Below are 17,484 nucleotides of genomic sequence, written 5' to 3' on the forward strand. Positions count from 1 at the left end.
TTATTTCTTCTGCTTTTTTTTATCATCTATGGAGAATGCCTTCAACCTTTTTCATTTTTTAAGATTTAAACAAATGCTTCAAACTTAGTATGTGGAGTAATCTGATCCCAACTAGCTAAAAGTTACACATCATAGAGTTTGAAGAATGGAAAAGAAAACTGATGCAGAGGACCATAAATTAATTCTCGAAATAGTTAACGTTGGCTTTAACATCGTAAAGGTTAATATCCATAGATATGGACTATCAAACTGTTTTACAAATATTATTAATTTTTTTACTAAATTGTTTTTCACCCCTCTAGAATTTTAGAACTGGCCTTGCCAGATGAGAGCAACGAGCTTAGGGCTGAGCAAATAAACAGAATCCGAAAATCCGAACCGAACCCGATCCGATAAAAATGAATCCAAAACGATCTGAACCCGACATAAATACCGAACAGATTTTCTTTTATGGTATTTTGGGTTATGGTTATTATCCGAACCGAACCTAAATAGATATCCAATAGAACCCGAAATATTTAAAATCACAAAAAAACTTCTACCAAACATGATCTTAATTACTAATATGTATCCAAAACACTTTAAGATTTTATTGAACTTCTAAAATAATTATCTATTATATGAATGTTGATGGTTGAAGGTGTCACTTGAAGCTTAAAGTTTTTAGATTTTTGGTTTTGTTTTTATAGAATTGTTTCTCATTTTCCTGAGAATTTAGTTTTTGTTTTAATTTATTTGGTTTTCTTTCTATCAATAACTATGTTTACCTTAGTTTGATTTTGAATGATCACATTTTATGTTATTTTTTTATTTTTGAATCGATTTTACTTATGTTTTGGCTATTAAAATAGGTACAAATCATGTATTTTAAATCCAAAGAACCGATTTCATTTATGTTTTGGTTACATAGTATGAACTAATAGGGTATTTTAAACCGAAGAACCGATTGGGACCATAAACCCGAAAGTAGAATGGGTTATACCGGTTTTTTGAAAATTTACTAACCCCGACCCGAACCCGATAGAACCCGAACCGATTCCGAACCAAACTTTCATATAACCCGAATGAGACTGATTTTGATAAACCCAAAAAACTAAAACCGAATGGATAAAACCGAAACCCGATTGGGATCCCAAATGTCCATGCTTAAACGAGAGTGGTGAATGACTTTGTCAATTCTTTTTCCTCTTTATTAAAATTATTGTTCTTATTTTGGTGTCATGCACCAAGGATGAGATGGAGAGTGAGTTTAAGGAAGTTCAAGTGGGCTGATTAATTGTACAAGAATTGAAATCAGTTGTTCATGTAAACTGTTACTGAGAGCGTTGTCGGTCGGTAATTTCCAACGGACCAGACTAGGTCGGTCGGTAATTTCCGACGGACCAGACTAGGTCGGTCGGTAATTCCTGGCGGATTTCCCTGCAAAGGTTTTTGTTTGGAAATCTGCTGGGAAAATGTCCATTGGGAATCTGTGCGGAACGACCAGTCCCGACAGATTCTCGATGTATTTGTCCACTGGGATTCGCGCGTTTTCAGGTAGTGCCACTACATATGATTTCCAATCAAGAACACTCACGAAGGTTTGGTTATGTAAAATCAGTAGAACGATTAATCTAATACAAAACTGGACTTGCTGTTGTTGACACAGGAGTTGATGATTGTAAGAAAATGCGTTCACACAAGCCTATATGAGATGCATCTTATCAACCAAGATAGTCGAACACAATTAAACAAGGCGGAAGTGTGATGTACTGATGTTTCGAAGTTAGGGGATTATGAGTTGATCAAAATCAAAAATGTAATAGATGAATGATCAGACAAGGATTGAAGATGGTAAACGAACAAATATTGTAGGCATATATTATGTTTATAAAAGCTTTCTTGTTGCTTTTTCTATATTACTTTGGGTGTTTACATCAGTATACTAGAGGGTCGACTATGACTAAAACCACTACTAAAACAATTATAACTGCAAAAGTCGTTCAAGCATACCATTTTTTTGCTAACCATCAAATCGAGACTACACAACTCATGAACCAACACCACTCGTGGACAGAATTAGCCCATTCTATCTTACCCCAAACATCACTTCCACGCTTCTCTAATGCAATTTTCGCGCACCATATTCTCCTTTCAGTTTTTTCGTTGTCTATTTCAAAATCGGGGACCCACATAACTAAAAGTTTCCCACCAAGGTTGTGTATTCGAAGCATAGGCCGCCATGCTAAGCCACATGTTCTATGCATGCGCAATAGTTCCATATCTGAACCCTTGACATCTATCCAGTCTCTAGTTTTGGAGTCATACCATTTGCAATAACCGGAGTGTGTAAAACAATACATTACATCCTCTATTACACACCAATCCTTTATAAATTTGAAGCCCCGCCGGTGGGTCTCCACAACTTCCCACCTACTTTCTTGCGGGTCATAAGCATAGCTCTTATCTTCAGCAATTGCGTAAATCTTTCCTTTAAATACATTAATCTCAAACCAACGGCTGTCAAACTCGTAGGCTCCAAGGCTCCGCAATTGTCTCCAAGTCTGAGTCTTTATGTCCAACACTTCTATCCAAGCCAGAGACTCGTTGATCCCCGAACGTCCCATCACGTATATTTTCTCGTCGAGTAAAAACGCATCCACACACCACCGAGCCACCAACATACTAGGGCCATCACGCCAAGTGTGAGTACAACAATCAAGAATACGAACAGCTGAAGACGGAGCCTCGTAAGTTCCACCGATTACGTAGAGTTCCGAACCAACCGCTACTAAAGTACAATATGGTTCGAGGAAAGGATTACAAGAAGAAGGTACCGGAAACAACGAATAGTCATCATGTGGAAGAAGATGATCGTCGTCGTCTTTGGTTAGAGTTTCATCGACAGGTCTCATCCAAAGAGTGAACCATTTAGAAGGTTGGTCTTCGTAATGTTTTAGGCAGACATAGAGACATGGTTCGGTGGTTCTGATGTGTGAACGTGTCTTGTACAGTTCAGGAGAAGAGAGGAGAGAGTGGAATCTCTTGGAGACAAGAGAGAGACTAGGGTAGTTGCATCTAGAGACACGGGCAAGAATGTTCTCAGATATTTCATGTGGGAGTGAAGAAAACGATTGAGATTGTAGATTCAGCGGTGGTGGAAGGTTGGTGTTCTTGTTTCCCTGCAGCTGTTCATCGTCGCTGTTCATCTTCAGCGGAAACTGCTGATGAGATAAGTTACAAATTTTTTTTTTTGCTAAGGAGATAAAAACTAAAATTTATGTTAAAGAATACACCATTAGGTCAAGTTTATTTATATGTTTAGTTTTTTTTTCCAAAATAAATACAAGGTGTTATTTAAAAAAATTAAATCCAACTATAATCTGTTGTTATTCAATAAGAACTTAAAATTTTAAATTATGCATTATTAATTCTTAAATCCTAATTCTCAAAAAAATTCTTAAATCTGATGTTATTTAATTAAAGTTTAAAATATTAAATTAAATTAAATCTAATGTTATTAAAAAGTAATTGATTTTAATTATATATATATATATATATATTTATTTGAAATCAAGTCCAATAGATTTTCATGAATTTATAACAAAATCTAAAGTATATCCTATAATATTATTTGGAAATATGTTTCTTACGTGTCGCGATCAAGTTAATTCTCATGGTGGTTAATTGAAAATATCTTTAATGAAATAAAAGTACTATATATATTTCCATTATTAGAATTTTGATCTCCTTTTCCTTTTATATAGTTTTTAGTCAGATTTTGAAGTTTAACTTTTCCTTATATTGGTTTCCAAATCACAATGATTTATATATATATACTTCACAATGATTTCATAAAAAAGAGAGTTCACAAAAACAAATGAGCTTAATTTTTTTTTAAAACAATTATCTTTAGAACATAATCTCAACCAACATACACTATATTATGTTCTACTATTTGTTTGAATATTGGAAAGATAACTAAAATAGTTTTATTCTAAATACAATTAAATATGTGTAATATTTTTATTATAAATAGTTTAACCCGATTTTTTTTTTAAATTAGAACTGAAAACAACTATAGTTAATTTGGATGAATAGTTGTAACTTGTAAGTTAATACTAGATTTTGACCCGCGCTTAAAAGCGCGGATTTGTTTTCAAAATTTAATATATATTTAAATAAATTTCTACATAATATATATAGTGTATAGGTTGTGTACATTTATCCGAAATCGGGAACTAAACTATAGCAAACTGAAGAAGAAAAACGAAAACTACATTAAACTGACTTTCATAAATAATCGAGCAAATCCTATATCTTTAGAACCAAAAAACTGAAATAAATCGTGAAACATTGAAATGGTACGAAAAAAACATTTTATTTTTGAAAATGATTTAACTCCTTTTAGTAGGAATACATATGTAGTTTATTGACGAATTAAGATATAATCATTGTTTTCATATTTGATTCAGACCTGCAATTGGACCAGTAAACTAGTGGCCGTATATAATATGGACTGGCTTATATTCTTCATGTAAATTCTATCATGATTATACCAACTGATATGTTTTCACAAAATTCAGATTTAAGAAAAACCTATTAATTAAAAATCTGATAAAACCAAAAATCATGCCATTAACCCGTGAACCAACACAGGTTGACCCGATAAAAACTTAGAAAATTTTGATAATATTTTTTAAAAAATTGATTATAATTCTCATATATTTTATAATAATACGAAAAATTTAAAAAACTATTTGATTTGTCATCTATGTACGTAAGATTTGTGTAGATGAGAATGGGGCTTACCAATTATGAATGACAAAATCTTCAATAATTTTAATGATAGCGTGAATTCGCAAGCATATTCTCGTTTAAAAATATTGTAAATTATATGATTAACTCATAAGAGTAAAAATAGGTGAATGATATGGTATATAATGTTATTGAATATTGAGTTACTTATGGTTAGAGATAAATAAGGAAATACAAAAAAATATTAATCTAATGAAAGGGTCCAACAATCTTTTATAAGTAGATTTTTCAGAATGTTTCTCTTTTAATATTATAGATACCCATAATATGATTAAGCGGAGTAATCCAAATTTTCTACTTAAAATCAAAGTCTAATTAAAATAGCAACATATTATTATCTATAATAATATTCCATTGATTTTTATACATATAAAAAAAATGAAACGACAAGTACTATAAATAAGTTATTTTGTAAAATTTATATATGTTCATGAGCTTTCAAAAAATTATTGTTATTTCATTTTATGTAAATCTTAATAGATTTCACTTTAGTTTATTCATGAAAATAACATATATCAATTCATGCATAATTTTACAAAAAGATATTTGCTAATCTAAGACATTAAACCAAATTAAACAACACTAACAAAACTTAATCAAAAATCAAACTTATTTAGAACAAAAAATGGTTTAGTTTGAAGAAGTAGATGTAACCTATCATACTCAAATGATAAGAGAACCAACCAAATAATATATACACAAAATTGTATATATAACTAAAAATAATTAAATTATATTATTTAAATAATATTTATACATATAAATGACAAAATAAAATAATATTTTTAAATCTACGTACCTAAAATATTTTTCATTCTTCTTGATTTTTCTGCTTAAAACTTGAAGATTTTCTCATAACACTATACTTTATTGTGCATTTCCATTGTAATGAAATGAGGTACACATAGAAATGAAAACGAAATGTGTGTTGATGAGGAAGCCGTTGCTTTGCGAGTTTGTCAGCTACCATATTGCCTTCTCTTCTTATCCAATCAAATTAAACCTTTTCAAGTTGTCAAACACAACAAATCATGCATCATAGATTTTGAAGAATGGAGAATGAAACTGATGCACAGGAAAGCAACGAGCGTGAATGCTTTGTCAATTGTTCTTTATTTGGTGTTATACACCAAGGATGAGATGGAGAGTGAGTTTAAGGAAGTTCATGTGGGTTGATTAATTGTACAAGAATTTAAATCAGCTTTCCACTATATATGATTTCCAATCAAAACACTCACGAAGGGTTACTGATATAAAAACTAGAGATTAATCTAATACAGTTATACAAAGCTGGAGTCGCTGTTGTTGTCACTGATGATTGTAAGGAATATAATTCCTTCACAACTTCAGACATGAGATGCATCTCATCATCGAAGATAGTCGAAATTCAAAGTGTGAAGTTTCAAAGCAAGTGGGTGGATTATGCTTGATTATTAAATCCAAAGGGTAACATATGAGAGATCAAACATGGATCGAAGATGGTAAAAGACCAAACATGGATCGAAGATGGTAAAAGAACAAACACAAAGGCATATATTATGTTTATAAAAGCTTTCTCGTTGCTTTTTAATATTGTGTTTGGGTGTTTATATCAGCATACTAGAGGGTCTCTACTATGACTAGAACCACTAACACCATAATAACTGCAAAAGTCGTTCGAGCATACCACTTTTTAAGTAACCATCAAATTGAGACTATACAACTCGAGAACCAACGCGACTCGGATACACTATTATCCCATTCTATCTTACCCCAGACTTCACTTTCACGCTTCTCTAATGCGATCTTCGCGCACCATATTCTCCCTTCAGGTTCTCATTTGTTTCTTTCGGACTCAGGGATCCACATAAATAGAAGTTTCCCACCAAGGTTGCGTACTTCATGCACCCATGACCACACTAAGCTACTTTTTCTATGCATGCGCAATGCTTGGATATCCGAACCCATGACATCTATCCAGTCTCCAGCTTTGGAGTCATACCACATGCAATAACCGGAGCGTGAAAAACAATACATTACATCCTTAATCACACACCAATCATTTATATATCTGAAGTTCTTGTGTGTCTCCACAACTTCCCACCTACTTTCTTGTGTGTCATAAGCATAGCTCTTCTTTTCAGCAATTGTGTACATCTTTCCTTCAAACACATTAGTCACAAACCAATTGCTGTCAAACTTGTCGACTCCATGGATCCGCAGGTGTCTCCAAGTCTGAGTTTTTATGTCCAACACTTCCATCCAATTATGCTGAGACTCGTCGCTCCCCCAACGTCCCATCACATATATTTTCAAATCGAGTAAAAACGCATTGGCACGCGTCCAATACCACCTAGGCATCAACATACTAGGGCCATCACGCCACGTGTGCGTCCGACAATCAAGAATACGGACAGCTGAAGACGGCGCATTGTAAGTTCCACCGATTACGTAGAGTTCGAAACCAACAGCTACTGAAGTATAAAATAGTTCTAGAATAGTGATATATGGTGTTTTATACATCTTGTATATATGCTTTTAAATTGGTTTTCAAGTCTTTATCGAGTCTTCCTAGTCCTTTTCGAGTCATTACAGGTCTGGAGTTGCATTGGATGGGAGATGAACCAGCTGGAACAAAAGAGACAGAAAACAGTGCAATTTGGTGATTTTCACGCAGAACAGTCTTGGTGACTATTCCGGATAGCGGAGCAACCCGAGTGACTGTTCCGAGGGAGTGTTCCAGCGGCAGAGATTTTTAAGGAAACAACAACCTATTTCGAGATTTGCCCTAATCTCTCTATTTTCTCTCCCAGCCGCCTGTGGTTTTGATATATCTTCTTTTTCTGTTTTTCCTTATTATACTACGCTGTTTTTGGGAGAAGAAACCAGACCTTAGAGTTGGAGACTTGTGATTTGATACTTTGTAAAGGGAGAAGGATCCATCTCTCTCACCATAGAGAAGAACCCCCTGAACCCTTATTCTATTTTATCTATACATGTTTTATTCAGTCTCTGTCTCTGTGTTTTCTTGCTCCATGGCTGAGTAGTCAGCTTGCTTAGTCTAGGGTGTTAGGGTGTTAGATCCGTGAGCTTGACATAAATAAGTTATAAATCGATTGTCTTCATTCACTGTTGTTCTTAAGGCTTGCATCAAGTTAACCACTTAGTGCCTGATTCTAGGTTTAATCTATTCATCAAAAGTGTTATAGGTTGCTAGACATAACTTGAATGAGCATTGCATCCCTAACCAGCGAAAGTAGATGTTAGGGTGTTTTGTGAACATATCGGACTTGACCTCTATTGCTTGTTGTCGCATCTTGATCCAAACGAGAGTTTAGGTATCAAGATCGATCAGCATAGGGGGCAGTTCCACGACAGTGGGCTGTTCTACTTGAGTGATCCGAGTTCTAGACTTGCTCTTAATTAAACTTGAATAATTGTTTGGCTCACACTTGCTTAACACCCGATCAAACCACCCTAGGCTAGCATTTTAATCATCTGAAATCTTTAATTAATCTTGTTACTTGCTTTTTACGTTACCACAAACTTTAAAACCCTCATATTGTTTTAGCTTGATATTGATCCCATAAAGATAAAGTGTAATAGTTGGTCTCTGTGGATTCGATCCTAAAGTGCTACATCGACATACCATTCGATTGTGGTAGTGTGCACATTAGGTTATTTGGTGTGCGTATACACGTAATATCAAATTGGCGCCGTTGCCGGGGACCATTTTTTTACCTTTATTTTTCGGTTATTTATTTAGTCTAAGACCTCTAACTTGCCTTATCCTTTTTGTTGCAGCTAATGTTCCAGGTGCATGACCAGTAGACATACTCGGAGAAACGCACAAGGAGAGTTAGTTACATTTACCAACCAGGAGCTAGCAAGGTTAGAAAGAACAAATCGTCAACAGCTAAGGCAAACTGACACCACTATGGGTGATCACGCCAATCAGGATGATCTCGCTGCGGCTATGGCACTCATGCAGCAGCAGATGCAACAAATGCAGCAGACCATCCAAGCTCAGCAGGATGCTGCTGAACAGGCTGCTCTCGCGCAGCAGGAACAACAGGCGCAGACTGTTCCAATCGGGCAGAGAAACCTTCCGCGTAACATCCCTACTACGCGCTCTGCCATTGTTCCTCCACTCTGCACCAGGCAGGACTTCGAGATCAAGCCTGCTTTGATCGGTCTAGTACAGAGAAAAATGTTCTCTGGTCTCTCTACAGAAATTCCAATGGAGCATATTGAGAGCTTCGAAAAAGTCTGCAGTTTCACTCGCGTGAATGGTGTTCCACCAGACTACATCACGTGCATGTTATTCCCATTCTCTCTTGATGGAAAAGCTGCACGGTGGTTGAACTCTCTCCCTACCGGCTCTCTCACTTCATGGGAACAGGTCCGATCAGCGTTCCTCAGCCATTTATACTCTAAGGCGAGAACAGCTGCATTGAGGAACAAGATCACCTCCTTCAGACAGCTCACTGATGAGCTTTTCTGCGACGCATGGGAGCGCTTCAATGACTATCGCAGAGAATGTCCTCACCATGGATTTGATGATGATTATATCCTGGACATTTTCTATGATGGAGTGGACTGGAAATACCAAGGTGCTCTAAACTCTGCGAGCAATGGAGACTTCATGACTCAAACCACTGCTGGAGCGTTTAAGCTGATTGAGAATATGGCTGCTAGCTCAGCTAATAAGAAAGAGGAGAGTGATTGCTCCAAGAAAGGAAACAGTTCTGACGCCCAGAAAATAGATGAGCTGACTGCCAAGGTTGACCAGCTACTGAAAAACAACCAAGGGCACGTTTTCAGCATGGAACAACCTACGGCCGGGCATATTCAGAACCAGAACCAGCGACAACCGCAGAGCAATCCGCATGCTGTTCCAGCTACCGGGAACAGTCAACCAGATGAGCTGCAAGGTCTGGGTATGATGATGCAACAGCTGTTGCAGGGTCAGCAGGTTCAGGCCAAGGTGTTGAATCAGGTAACCACAGAAATTGACACCAGGATGGGCAACATGTTCACTGAGCTGAATAACAAGTATGACAATCTTGCGATCCATATGAGAAAGATCGATGTTCAGCTTGCTCAAACAGCTGAGAGTTTCAAGAGGCAACAAGAGACGCTCCCTGGAAGAACTGATAAAAATCCTAGGACTGAGCACTGTAATGCAATAGAGCAGCCGTTCGCTGAGACTGCTCCAGACGCAGAAGAGAGAGCAGAGCAGTCTGCTAGCTCTGGAGTGACTGCTCCTAGCGAACCTGCTGAGACTCCACCATCTCGAGTCTATGTTCCCAAGGTTCCCTATCCAATTCCACCTAGACATCTGATGGATCCCATTAGTGAAGAGCAGCTGATAGGTTTTAACAAGATGGTGAGAAGGCTTCCTAAAGAACTTGCATTCGAAGATGCTCTCCAGATTCGTCCATTGCTCCAGTTCTTTAAACACTGTAGAGAGACTCAAGAGGAGATCAAGGTCCTCTATACCAGAGCACTGTCTACGCCAGCACTGAAGGTATTGCCTAAGGTTGATGATCCTGGAAAGTTTGTTTTCCCATGTTCCATCGCAGGAACAACCTTCACGGACGCTCTTTGTGACTCTGGTTCTTGTGTGAATCTCATCTCAAAGGCTATTGTAGACGATTTGGGAATTGCTGATGTTGAGCGTTCTCAGTTGACCCTGACCTTTGCAAACTCTTCCAGAGCAGTCCCATATGGAACCATCCGCAGCCTTCATGTTCAAGTAGGGGAATGCATTGTTCCTGCTGAGTTTCAGGTTGTTGAGATGAACAAAGATCATGAGATGCCTTTGATATTTGGAAGGACATTCATGGCTACTGTTGGAGCAACCATCGATATGCCCAACAAGAGAGTCTGCTTCTCCAACATCAACAAGAAAGTTTTCTACAAGGCTGTACCCACCAGATCTTCCTCATCACACGCCTCTCGCATCTCAGTGTTTGATGTAGAAAAGCTAAAGGTTGTTCCAGAGAAGGAGCATGGTGATAAGGGTGAGAGCAGACTGTTCTTTGATGAAGATCCTAGCACTGATCCTTCTTCGTCACATCACCATATCAGTCTTCAAAAAAAAAAAAAAAAAAAAAAAAAAAAAAAAAAAACGAGATTAATGTGATGGAGAAGGGGAAGAAAGAAAAAGAAACATGGAGCCACTGGAAAGGTCGAGCAAGAAGTTGGTACCAAGTATTGAAGAGTGTGTAGAGGAAAGTAGAAAGCAGAACAATCAGTTGCCTGTTCCGTCATCAGAACAGTCGCACCAGATAGAGCAAAAACGAGTAGAGGCTGTGGACATCAATGGATCTATCCTCTCTTGCCATTTTGTGTGATATCCTGCATCCTCTTCAATGAAATGGTAGCCCCTAAACACTCTTAACTCCACCATTAAATAGCATGTTCCACACCTAGACCGTCTACCCTGAATGATGCCTATGATGAGAAGCTCACGCTACTCTTAAATGAATATAGGGAGTTCTGTCTCGATAGTGTTGCTTTTTCAGGTTTGAGATGAAGAGTATGGAGCCGATTTTTGAACAGCAGTCAGTGGGGTTCCGGTAAGGGTGTGTTGTCCTAGTTTTACTGCTTGTATGGTTCAGAGATTCGTGGTTAAAGTATGGTTGCTGAGAATAGGAGAGTTCCCACACTTTCAAACCTTTCTCCCTGTTCTTGATACTTGATATTGTTTGAGGACAAACAAGGATCTAAGTCTGGGGGAATTGATATATGGTGTTTTATACATCTTGTATATATGCTTTTAAATTGGTTTTCAAGTCTTTATCGAGTCTTCCTAGTCCTTTTCGAGTCATTACAGGTCTGGAGTTGCATTGGATGGGAGATGAACCAGCTGGAACAAAAGAGGCAGAAAACAGTGCAATTTGGTGATTTTCACGCAGAACAGTCTTGGTGACTATTCCGGATAGCGGAGCAACCCGAGTGACTGTTCCGAGGGAGTGTTCCAGCGGCAGAGATTTTTAAGGAAACAACAACCTATTTCGAGATTTGCCCTAATCTCTCTATTTTCTCTCCCAGCCGCCTGTGGTTTTGATATATCTTCTTTTTCTGTTTTTCCTTATTATACTACGCTGTTTTTGGGAGAAGAAACCAGACCTTAGAGCATGAGCATCAGTGAACCCCCTTTGGGGTTCACCTTCTTAATTTTTTATTATTAAAGTTTTTCTTTTTTTCATTTTGATTTTTTTTTAAAAAAAAAAAAAAAAAAAAAAATTGACCAATCGCGGGCCGCCACGTGTCGTGGGGCCCGCGCTACAGTGATGAACTTTAGGAGAGAGGGTATCATGCAGAAGAGGTGAGAAGGGGTGAGTTCATCACTTTTGCTTTTTTTAATATTTTTTTTTTCTCGTAAAACGTGTGAACCTCCCTCTTGAACCTCTAATGCTCTTGCTCTTAGAGTTGGAGACTTGTGATTTGATACTTTGTAAAGGGAGAAGGATCCATCTCTCTCACCATAGAGAAGAACCCCCTGAACCCTTATTCTATTTTATCTATACATGTTTTATTCAGTCTCTGTCTCTGTGTTTTCTTGCTCCATGGCTGAGTAGTCAGCTTACTTAGTCTAGGGTGTTAGGGTGTTAGATCCGTGAGCTTGACATAAATAAGTTATAAATCGATTGTCTTCATTCACTGTTGTTCTTAAGGCTTGCATCAAGTTAACCACTTAGTGCCTGATTCTAGGTTTAATCTATTCATCAAAAGTGTTATAGGTTGCTAGACATAACTTGAATGAGCATTGCATCCCTAACCAGCGAAAGTAGATGTTAGGGTGTTTTGTGAACATATCGGACTTGACCTCTATTGCTTGTTGTCGCATCTTGATCCAAACGAGAGTTTAGGTATCAAGATCGATCAGCATAGGGGGCAGTTCCACGACAGTGGGCTGTTCTACTTGAGTGATCCGAGTTCTAGACTTGCTCTTAATTAAACTTGAATAATTGTTTGGCTCACACTTGCTTAACACCCGATCAAACCACCCTAGGCTAGCATTTTAATCATCTGAAATCTTTAATTAATCTTGTTACTTGCTTTTTACGTTACCACAAACTTTAAAACCCTCATATTGTTTTAGCTTGATATTGATCCCATAAAGATAAAGTGTAATAGTTGGTCTCTGTGGATTCGATCCTAAAGTGCTACATCGACATACCATTCGATTGTGGTAGTGTGCACATTAGGTTATTTGGTGTGCGTATACACGTAATATCAAATAGAATTAGAAGGAGAAGGTACCGGAAACAACGAATAGTCGTCATGTGGGAGACGATGATTGTGGTCGTCATGTGGAAGACGATGATTGTCGTCGTGGTCGGTTAGGGTTTCATCAACAGGTTTCATCCACAGAGTGAACCATTTAGGAGGTCGGTTCTCAGAATGTTTTGGACAGAGATAGAGACATGGTTCGGTGGTTCTGATGTGAGATCGTGTCTTGTACAGTTGGGGAGAAGAGAGGAGGGAGTGGAATCTCTTGGAGACTAGAGAGAGACTAGGGTAGTTGCATCTAGAGACCCGAGCAAGAATGTTCTCAACGATTTCATCATCGCTGTTCATGTTTGGTAGAACTTGACGATGGTATATAAAACCTAGAGTTTAGGTTACAGAATAGATCATAATTAGGTCAAAGTATGTAAATACTAGTTGATGTCAGGCACCTTGTGCGGACTAATATCTAACAATTTTTAATTTTATTAAAAATTATTAAATAAAATACAAATTCTTATTTAATACTATAGATATAAAACATCAATATTCATATTGATAATCAATATATTAAATTATGTTCTTTTGTTTCATAATATTATTTATGGGATGTGAATTTTAGATCAAAACATTTTCTATAGAAATAATCAAATCAGAAAATTTGTATTTGAAATTAAACATTTATTATATTTACTCAAAAGAAACCAAGTGGTACTGAAAGAAATTATAAATAATTACAACCCATAAAACATCAACAAAATAACAATACCTTAGGGGTGTTCAATCCTGTAAAACCGAACCATTTAAAACCGTACCGAATCGAAATAGAAAAAATAGTTTGATTTGATAGTACCGAATAAACCGAATGAATGTTATTTTAAACCCCGCAGTATATAGATATGTTTCAGTATATTAACCAATCCAACCGAAGAAACCGATTAATTAAAATATGTTAGTACACTTATATATAAATTTTATAGTAATCTGTATTTGGATCAATATTTCCAAACAAGAATTAGAGAAACGTGCTATAGTATTAGTCATTAAATCATAAACTAAATATAAGGTTAACGTAATTATGATATTATTGATAGATATTCTGAATATCAATTGTTAACATCTATTATTAATTAAACATTCTAAATATCATGATAACTCTATATTAAAATATATATTTTTAAAATAATAGTATGTATATATATATATTGGTAGAATAAGTAACTGTTTATTAATTATCTTAAATATTATGATATATATATATATATTAACATAAAATTTTATATAATAATGTTAATAAAGCTAATGATTTATCCTAAAATCATGAAAAAAATTCATATAAGAAAATTCACTAAAATCATGGAGAATAGAATTAAGAAAATTCTAATAATATTAATTAAGCTAATGATTTACCTTAAAATCATGGAAGAGATGAAAAATAAGAAAATTCACTAAAATGTGACAAGTATTACATAAGTTTAGTTTTGGAAAATTTCCATAAAAATACCTCAACTAAAGTTTATTAAATTTGTAATATCCATTTTGTTTTGCTATTTAGTTTAATCTCTTAAACAAGGATTATATTTGTTTTAATACACTAAATTTTTAAATTGTGTTTATTTTTAATACTCAAAATTTTTATCACAATTATTTGTAAATGTTTGAATTCAAAATATATCAAAATTCTAATTTGATTTTAAGTTTTAGGAACAGAAGGAACTAAATTGTTAATAATCTTTAAAAAAAAATTGAAAAATAATCATAAATTTCTAGTCAAAAGTTCCCACATGATCTTGCCAAGTGAGGTCCATAGATGAGTTGTTTATTATATTTACAATTTTTTTTTGAGAAATGTTTTACAAACTTCTCACGATAGTTGCTAGTTATGGCAACTTAGCTAACACGTACATGGTATTTGGGTTTTTCCAAAAGCGTTCGACTAGTTTAGCCAATTAGTTTGGCTCAAGTGTAAGACTACATTGGTCAATGGCTACATGCACGTTAACGTTCAATTGATTTTTTTTTCTCTTAAGAGCGGTTCAAACGCAGCGGTTGCAGCAGCGGTTGCGGGAGTTTGTGAATACGGGCGGTTGCGGTTTCTAGCAATTTTAAGAGATTTGTACGACTGGTACTGCTGTTAAAAATTAGTGCGTTTGCGGGTGACTTATGACTGGTTAACTAATAAATGCGGTAATAGTCAAATAATAAATTAACAATATTTATATTTAATATAATTATAAAATATCAAAAATCATATAATAAATATAAAATTTATATTTAGAAAGTTATAATTTCAATTTTTGAAAATTGATTGAAATTGTTTTTATTATAAAATTTTATAATATAAATTAAAATATAATAGATATATTTTAATATTTTCATAATTTCAATTTTAAATTTTTTATTAAATATTTTTACTTTTGTATATATATTGTTTTATAAAAAAGAAAAAAATTTTACCCTCCCGCAACCGCAAACGCTATCTGGAGCCAACTTTTGAATTTATGAGATTCAGAGTGGATTGAAGCGGTTTAGAATGATTTGAGTGATTGTTGCAAACCGCCGACAACTGCTACCAACCGCAAAAGCTGCGTTTGCGGGTGGTAGCAGGAAAACCAGTCGTCAATGTTCATAAAAATGTTTGATATAAGATTTCCAAATGGTTTATCGAATCTTAACAAGATAAACACCCAACAGTTTTACATATACCAAAAAAGCTCATGATTTGTTTAAATTTTCAAGGCAATTAAGCCCATTTTAGAGAGAGGAATCAAACAAAAAATGTATAAAAAGAAAAGCCCATTAAGAATAGTAAAGGCTCAGTAAAGCTGATAGACAGACAAGAAGTACGAAAAGGTAAAAGAGGGACAAGTCAGACGTCGAGACAACAAGTACCATCCACACGCAAAGAGAAGCTCCAAGAATCTGTCGGCTTTTTGAGAATCCAAAGGGTCAAAAATAATAACATCGCCCCATGGCAGTCTCAGCATTCAACCCTTTGAAATTTGCATCTTCGTCTTCTCTAGATTCGATTCCTTCAATCTCTTCTTCTACTTCTTATTCGCTGTTTCCGGCAAGCATCGGCATCAGAAACTCCGTCGGATCTCCTTTCAAGAGATGTCTAAAGCAGTCATGTTATTCTGTTCGAGCCATGTCTTCTTCGGCTGCTTCGTCTTCTTCTTCGTTCGGATCGAGAATGGAGGAGAGCGTGAGGAAAACGGTTACTGAGAACATTGTCGTTGTTTACTCCAAAACTTGGTGCTCGTAGGCAGTTTTTTGCTCTTCTTCTTCAGATCTTCAATTTATTTTTAAATAAATATATTATTTGTTGATGATTGGTTCATGTGTGTGTTTCAGATACTGTACTGAAGTGAAGACATTATTCAAGAGACTTGGTGTTCAGCCACTGGTGATTGAATTGGATGAACTTGGTATGTTTGTTTATATTTGCCTAACGTTTCTAAAAAAAAATTTCATATATGTGACAGATTTGCTTGATTATGATAATGTTAAAACTTATAGTATATATAGGTCAAGGGTGTTGATAGAGAGGATGAAAGAATATGCCTTCTTAGTTGTTAGAAAACTTGGAAGTAGTAGTTTCCATTAGCATTTTGTTTTTGTTAGCTTTGGAATTGGTTTCATATACACTTTGTTGAAAGTCTGGTCTATCTTTCTGTTTGATTTACTTTCCAAGTTCGACTTTAGTTCATGTCTTTTATCTTTAGCTCCTGTTCCTGGACTTTGGGTTTAGAAACTTACAAGTTGTAGATGCTATTCTACTAGTAAATGTGCTTCTCTTTGCCTCATCTTTCAGGTCCACAAGGGCCACAACTGCAGAAGGTACTGGAAAGACTCACTGGGCAACACACTGTTCCTAATGTTTTCGTTGGTATGCTGTTCAATCCGTTTGCATCCATCACATAGCTTCAATCCTTATTTCCATCTTTTTTTTTCCCTTATTTCCATCTTAAAAAGATGAAACTTTTAGATGCCCCCAAAAAAATCTTAACAACACAATATAGTTTCGGGTTATGGACAACATATAATAGTGTCTAACCTTTTTGTCCTAATGAATCAGGAGGCAAGCACATTGGTGGCTGCACAGGTACTTTCTATCTCTCACTCGCCCTCTTGGTTTCTTCATACATCATTTCTACACATTCTAAGGATCTACGTCAACCCCAATTCACTGCGTTATCTTCTTCTTGTTGTACTCTACAGATACAGTGAAGCTGAACAGGAAAGGAGATCTTGAACTGATGTTAGCTGAAGCCAACGGCAACACCAATCAAACTTAAGGCGACGATGGAAACTGGTATGGATGGAGATTTTGCATACGGAGCTTGGAAGAGTTTTTTTCTCTTTTGTAAACATTTGAACCTCATTTTCTTTTGTCAATGCATTGATGAACCTCATTCAAATAATACATTATAACTAAATAACATATACACTTTTAATCATGTAGTT

General features: G+C 35.7%; 3 protein-coding genes and 1 non-coding gene across 4 annotated transcripts; 1 reads left to right on the plus strand and 3 right to left on the minus strand.

Annotated features, from left to right (window-relative positions):
* Positions 1-1,831: 1,831 nt before the first annotated feature.
* LOC106384648 (F-box/kelch-repeat protein At5g39560) lies at positions 1,832-5,314 on the minus strand. Its single transcript, XM_013824585.3, has one exon. The coding sequence runs from the start codon at positions 3,186-3,188 to the stop codon at positions 2,010-2,012; it is 1,179 nt and encodes a 392-aa protein (XP_013680039.1). The 5' UTR covers positions 3,189-5,314; the 3' UTR covers positions 1,832-2,009.
* A 1,298-nt stretch (positions 5,315-6,612) lies between these two features.
* LOC111214502 (F-box/kelch-repeat protein At5g39560-like) lies at positions 6,613-7,299 on the minus strand. Its single transcript, XM_048777084.1, has one exon. The coding sequence runs from the start codon at positions 7,297-7,299 to the stop codon at positions 6,613-6,615; it is 687 nt and encodes a 228-aa protein (XP_048633041.1).
* Positions 7,300-9,226: 1,927 nt separating this feature from the next.
* Positions 9,227-9,333, minus strand: LOC125607735. The gene has a single exon (XR_007338805.1). It is a non-coding gene; the product is annotated as a small nucleolar RNA R71 (small nucleolar RNA).
* A 6,536-nt stretch (positions 9,334-15,869) lies between these two features.
* LOC106389782 (glutaredoxin-C5, chloroplastic) lies at positions 15,870-17,477 on the plus strand. The gene is made up of 5 exons (XM_013830125.3): positions 15,870-16,278; positions 16,372-16,445; positions 16,832-16,906; positions 17,096-17,122; positions 17,239-17,477. The coding sequence occupies exons 1-5, from the start codon at positions 15,989-15,991 to the stop codon at positions 17,313-17,315; spliced, it is 543 nt and encodes a 180-aa protein (XP_013685579.1). The 5' UTR covers positions 15,870-15,988; the 3' UTR covers positions 17,316-17,477.
* The last annotated feature ends 7 nt before the right edge of the window (positions 17,478-17,484 follow it).

This window comes from Brassica napus, chromosome A3 (assembly GCF_020379485.1).
Source record: "Brassica napus cultivar Da-Ae chromosome A3, Da-Ae, whole genome shotgun sequence".
Lineage (NCBI taxonomy): Eukaryota > Viridiplantae > Streptophyta > Magnoliopsida > Brassicales > Brassicaceae > Brassica > Brassica napus.

What these genes read in the sequence shown, in the direction of transcription:
- LOC106384648 (XM_013824585.3), bottom strand. Translation starts at nt 3,188, where the DNA reads ATGAACAGCGACGATGAACAGCTGCAGGGAAACAAGAACACCAACCTT.
- LOC111214502 (XM_048777084.1), bottom strand. Translation starts at nt 7,299, where the DNA reads ATGTATAAAACACCATATATCACTATTCTAGAACTATTTTATACTTCA.
- LOC106389782 (XM_013830125.3), top strand. Translation starts at nt 15,989, where the DNA reads ATGGCAGTCTCAGCATTCAACCCTTTGAAATTTGCATCTTCGTCTTCT. An exon ending in TGTTCCTAATGTTTTCGTTG is followed by an intron (nt 16,907 to 17,095) that starts GTATGCTGTTCA and finishes CTAATGAATCAG; the next exon opens with GAGGCAAGCACATTGGTGGC. An exon ending in GCACATTGGTGGCTGCACAG is followed by an intron (nt 17,123 to 17,238) that starts GTACTTTCTATC and finishes TGTACTCTACAG; the next exon opens with ATACAGTGAAGCTGAACAGG.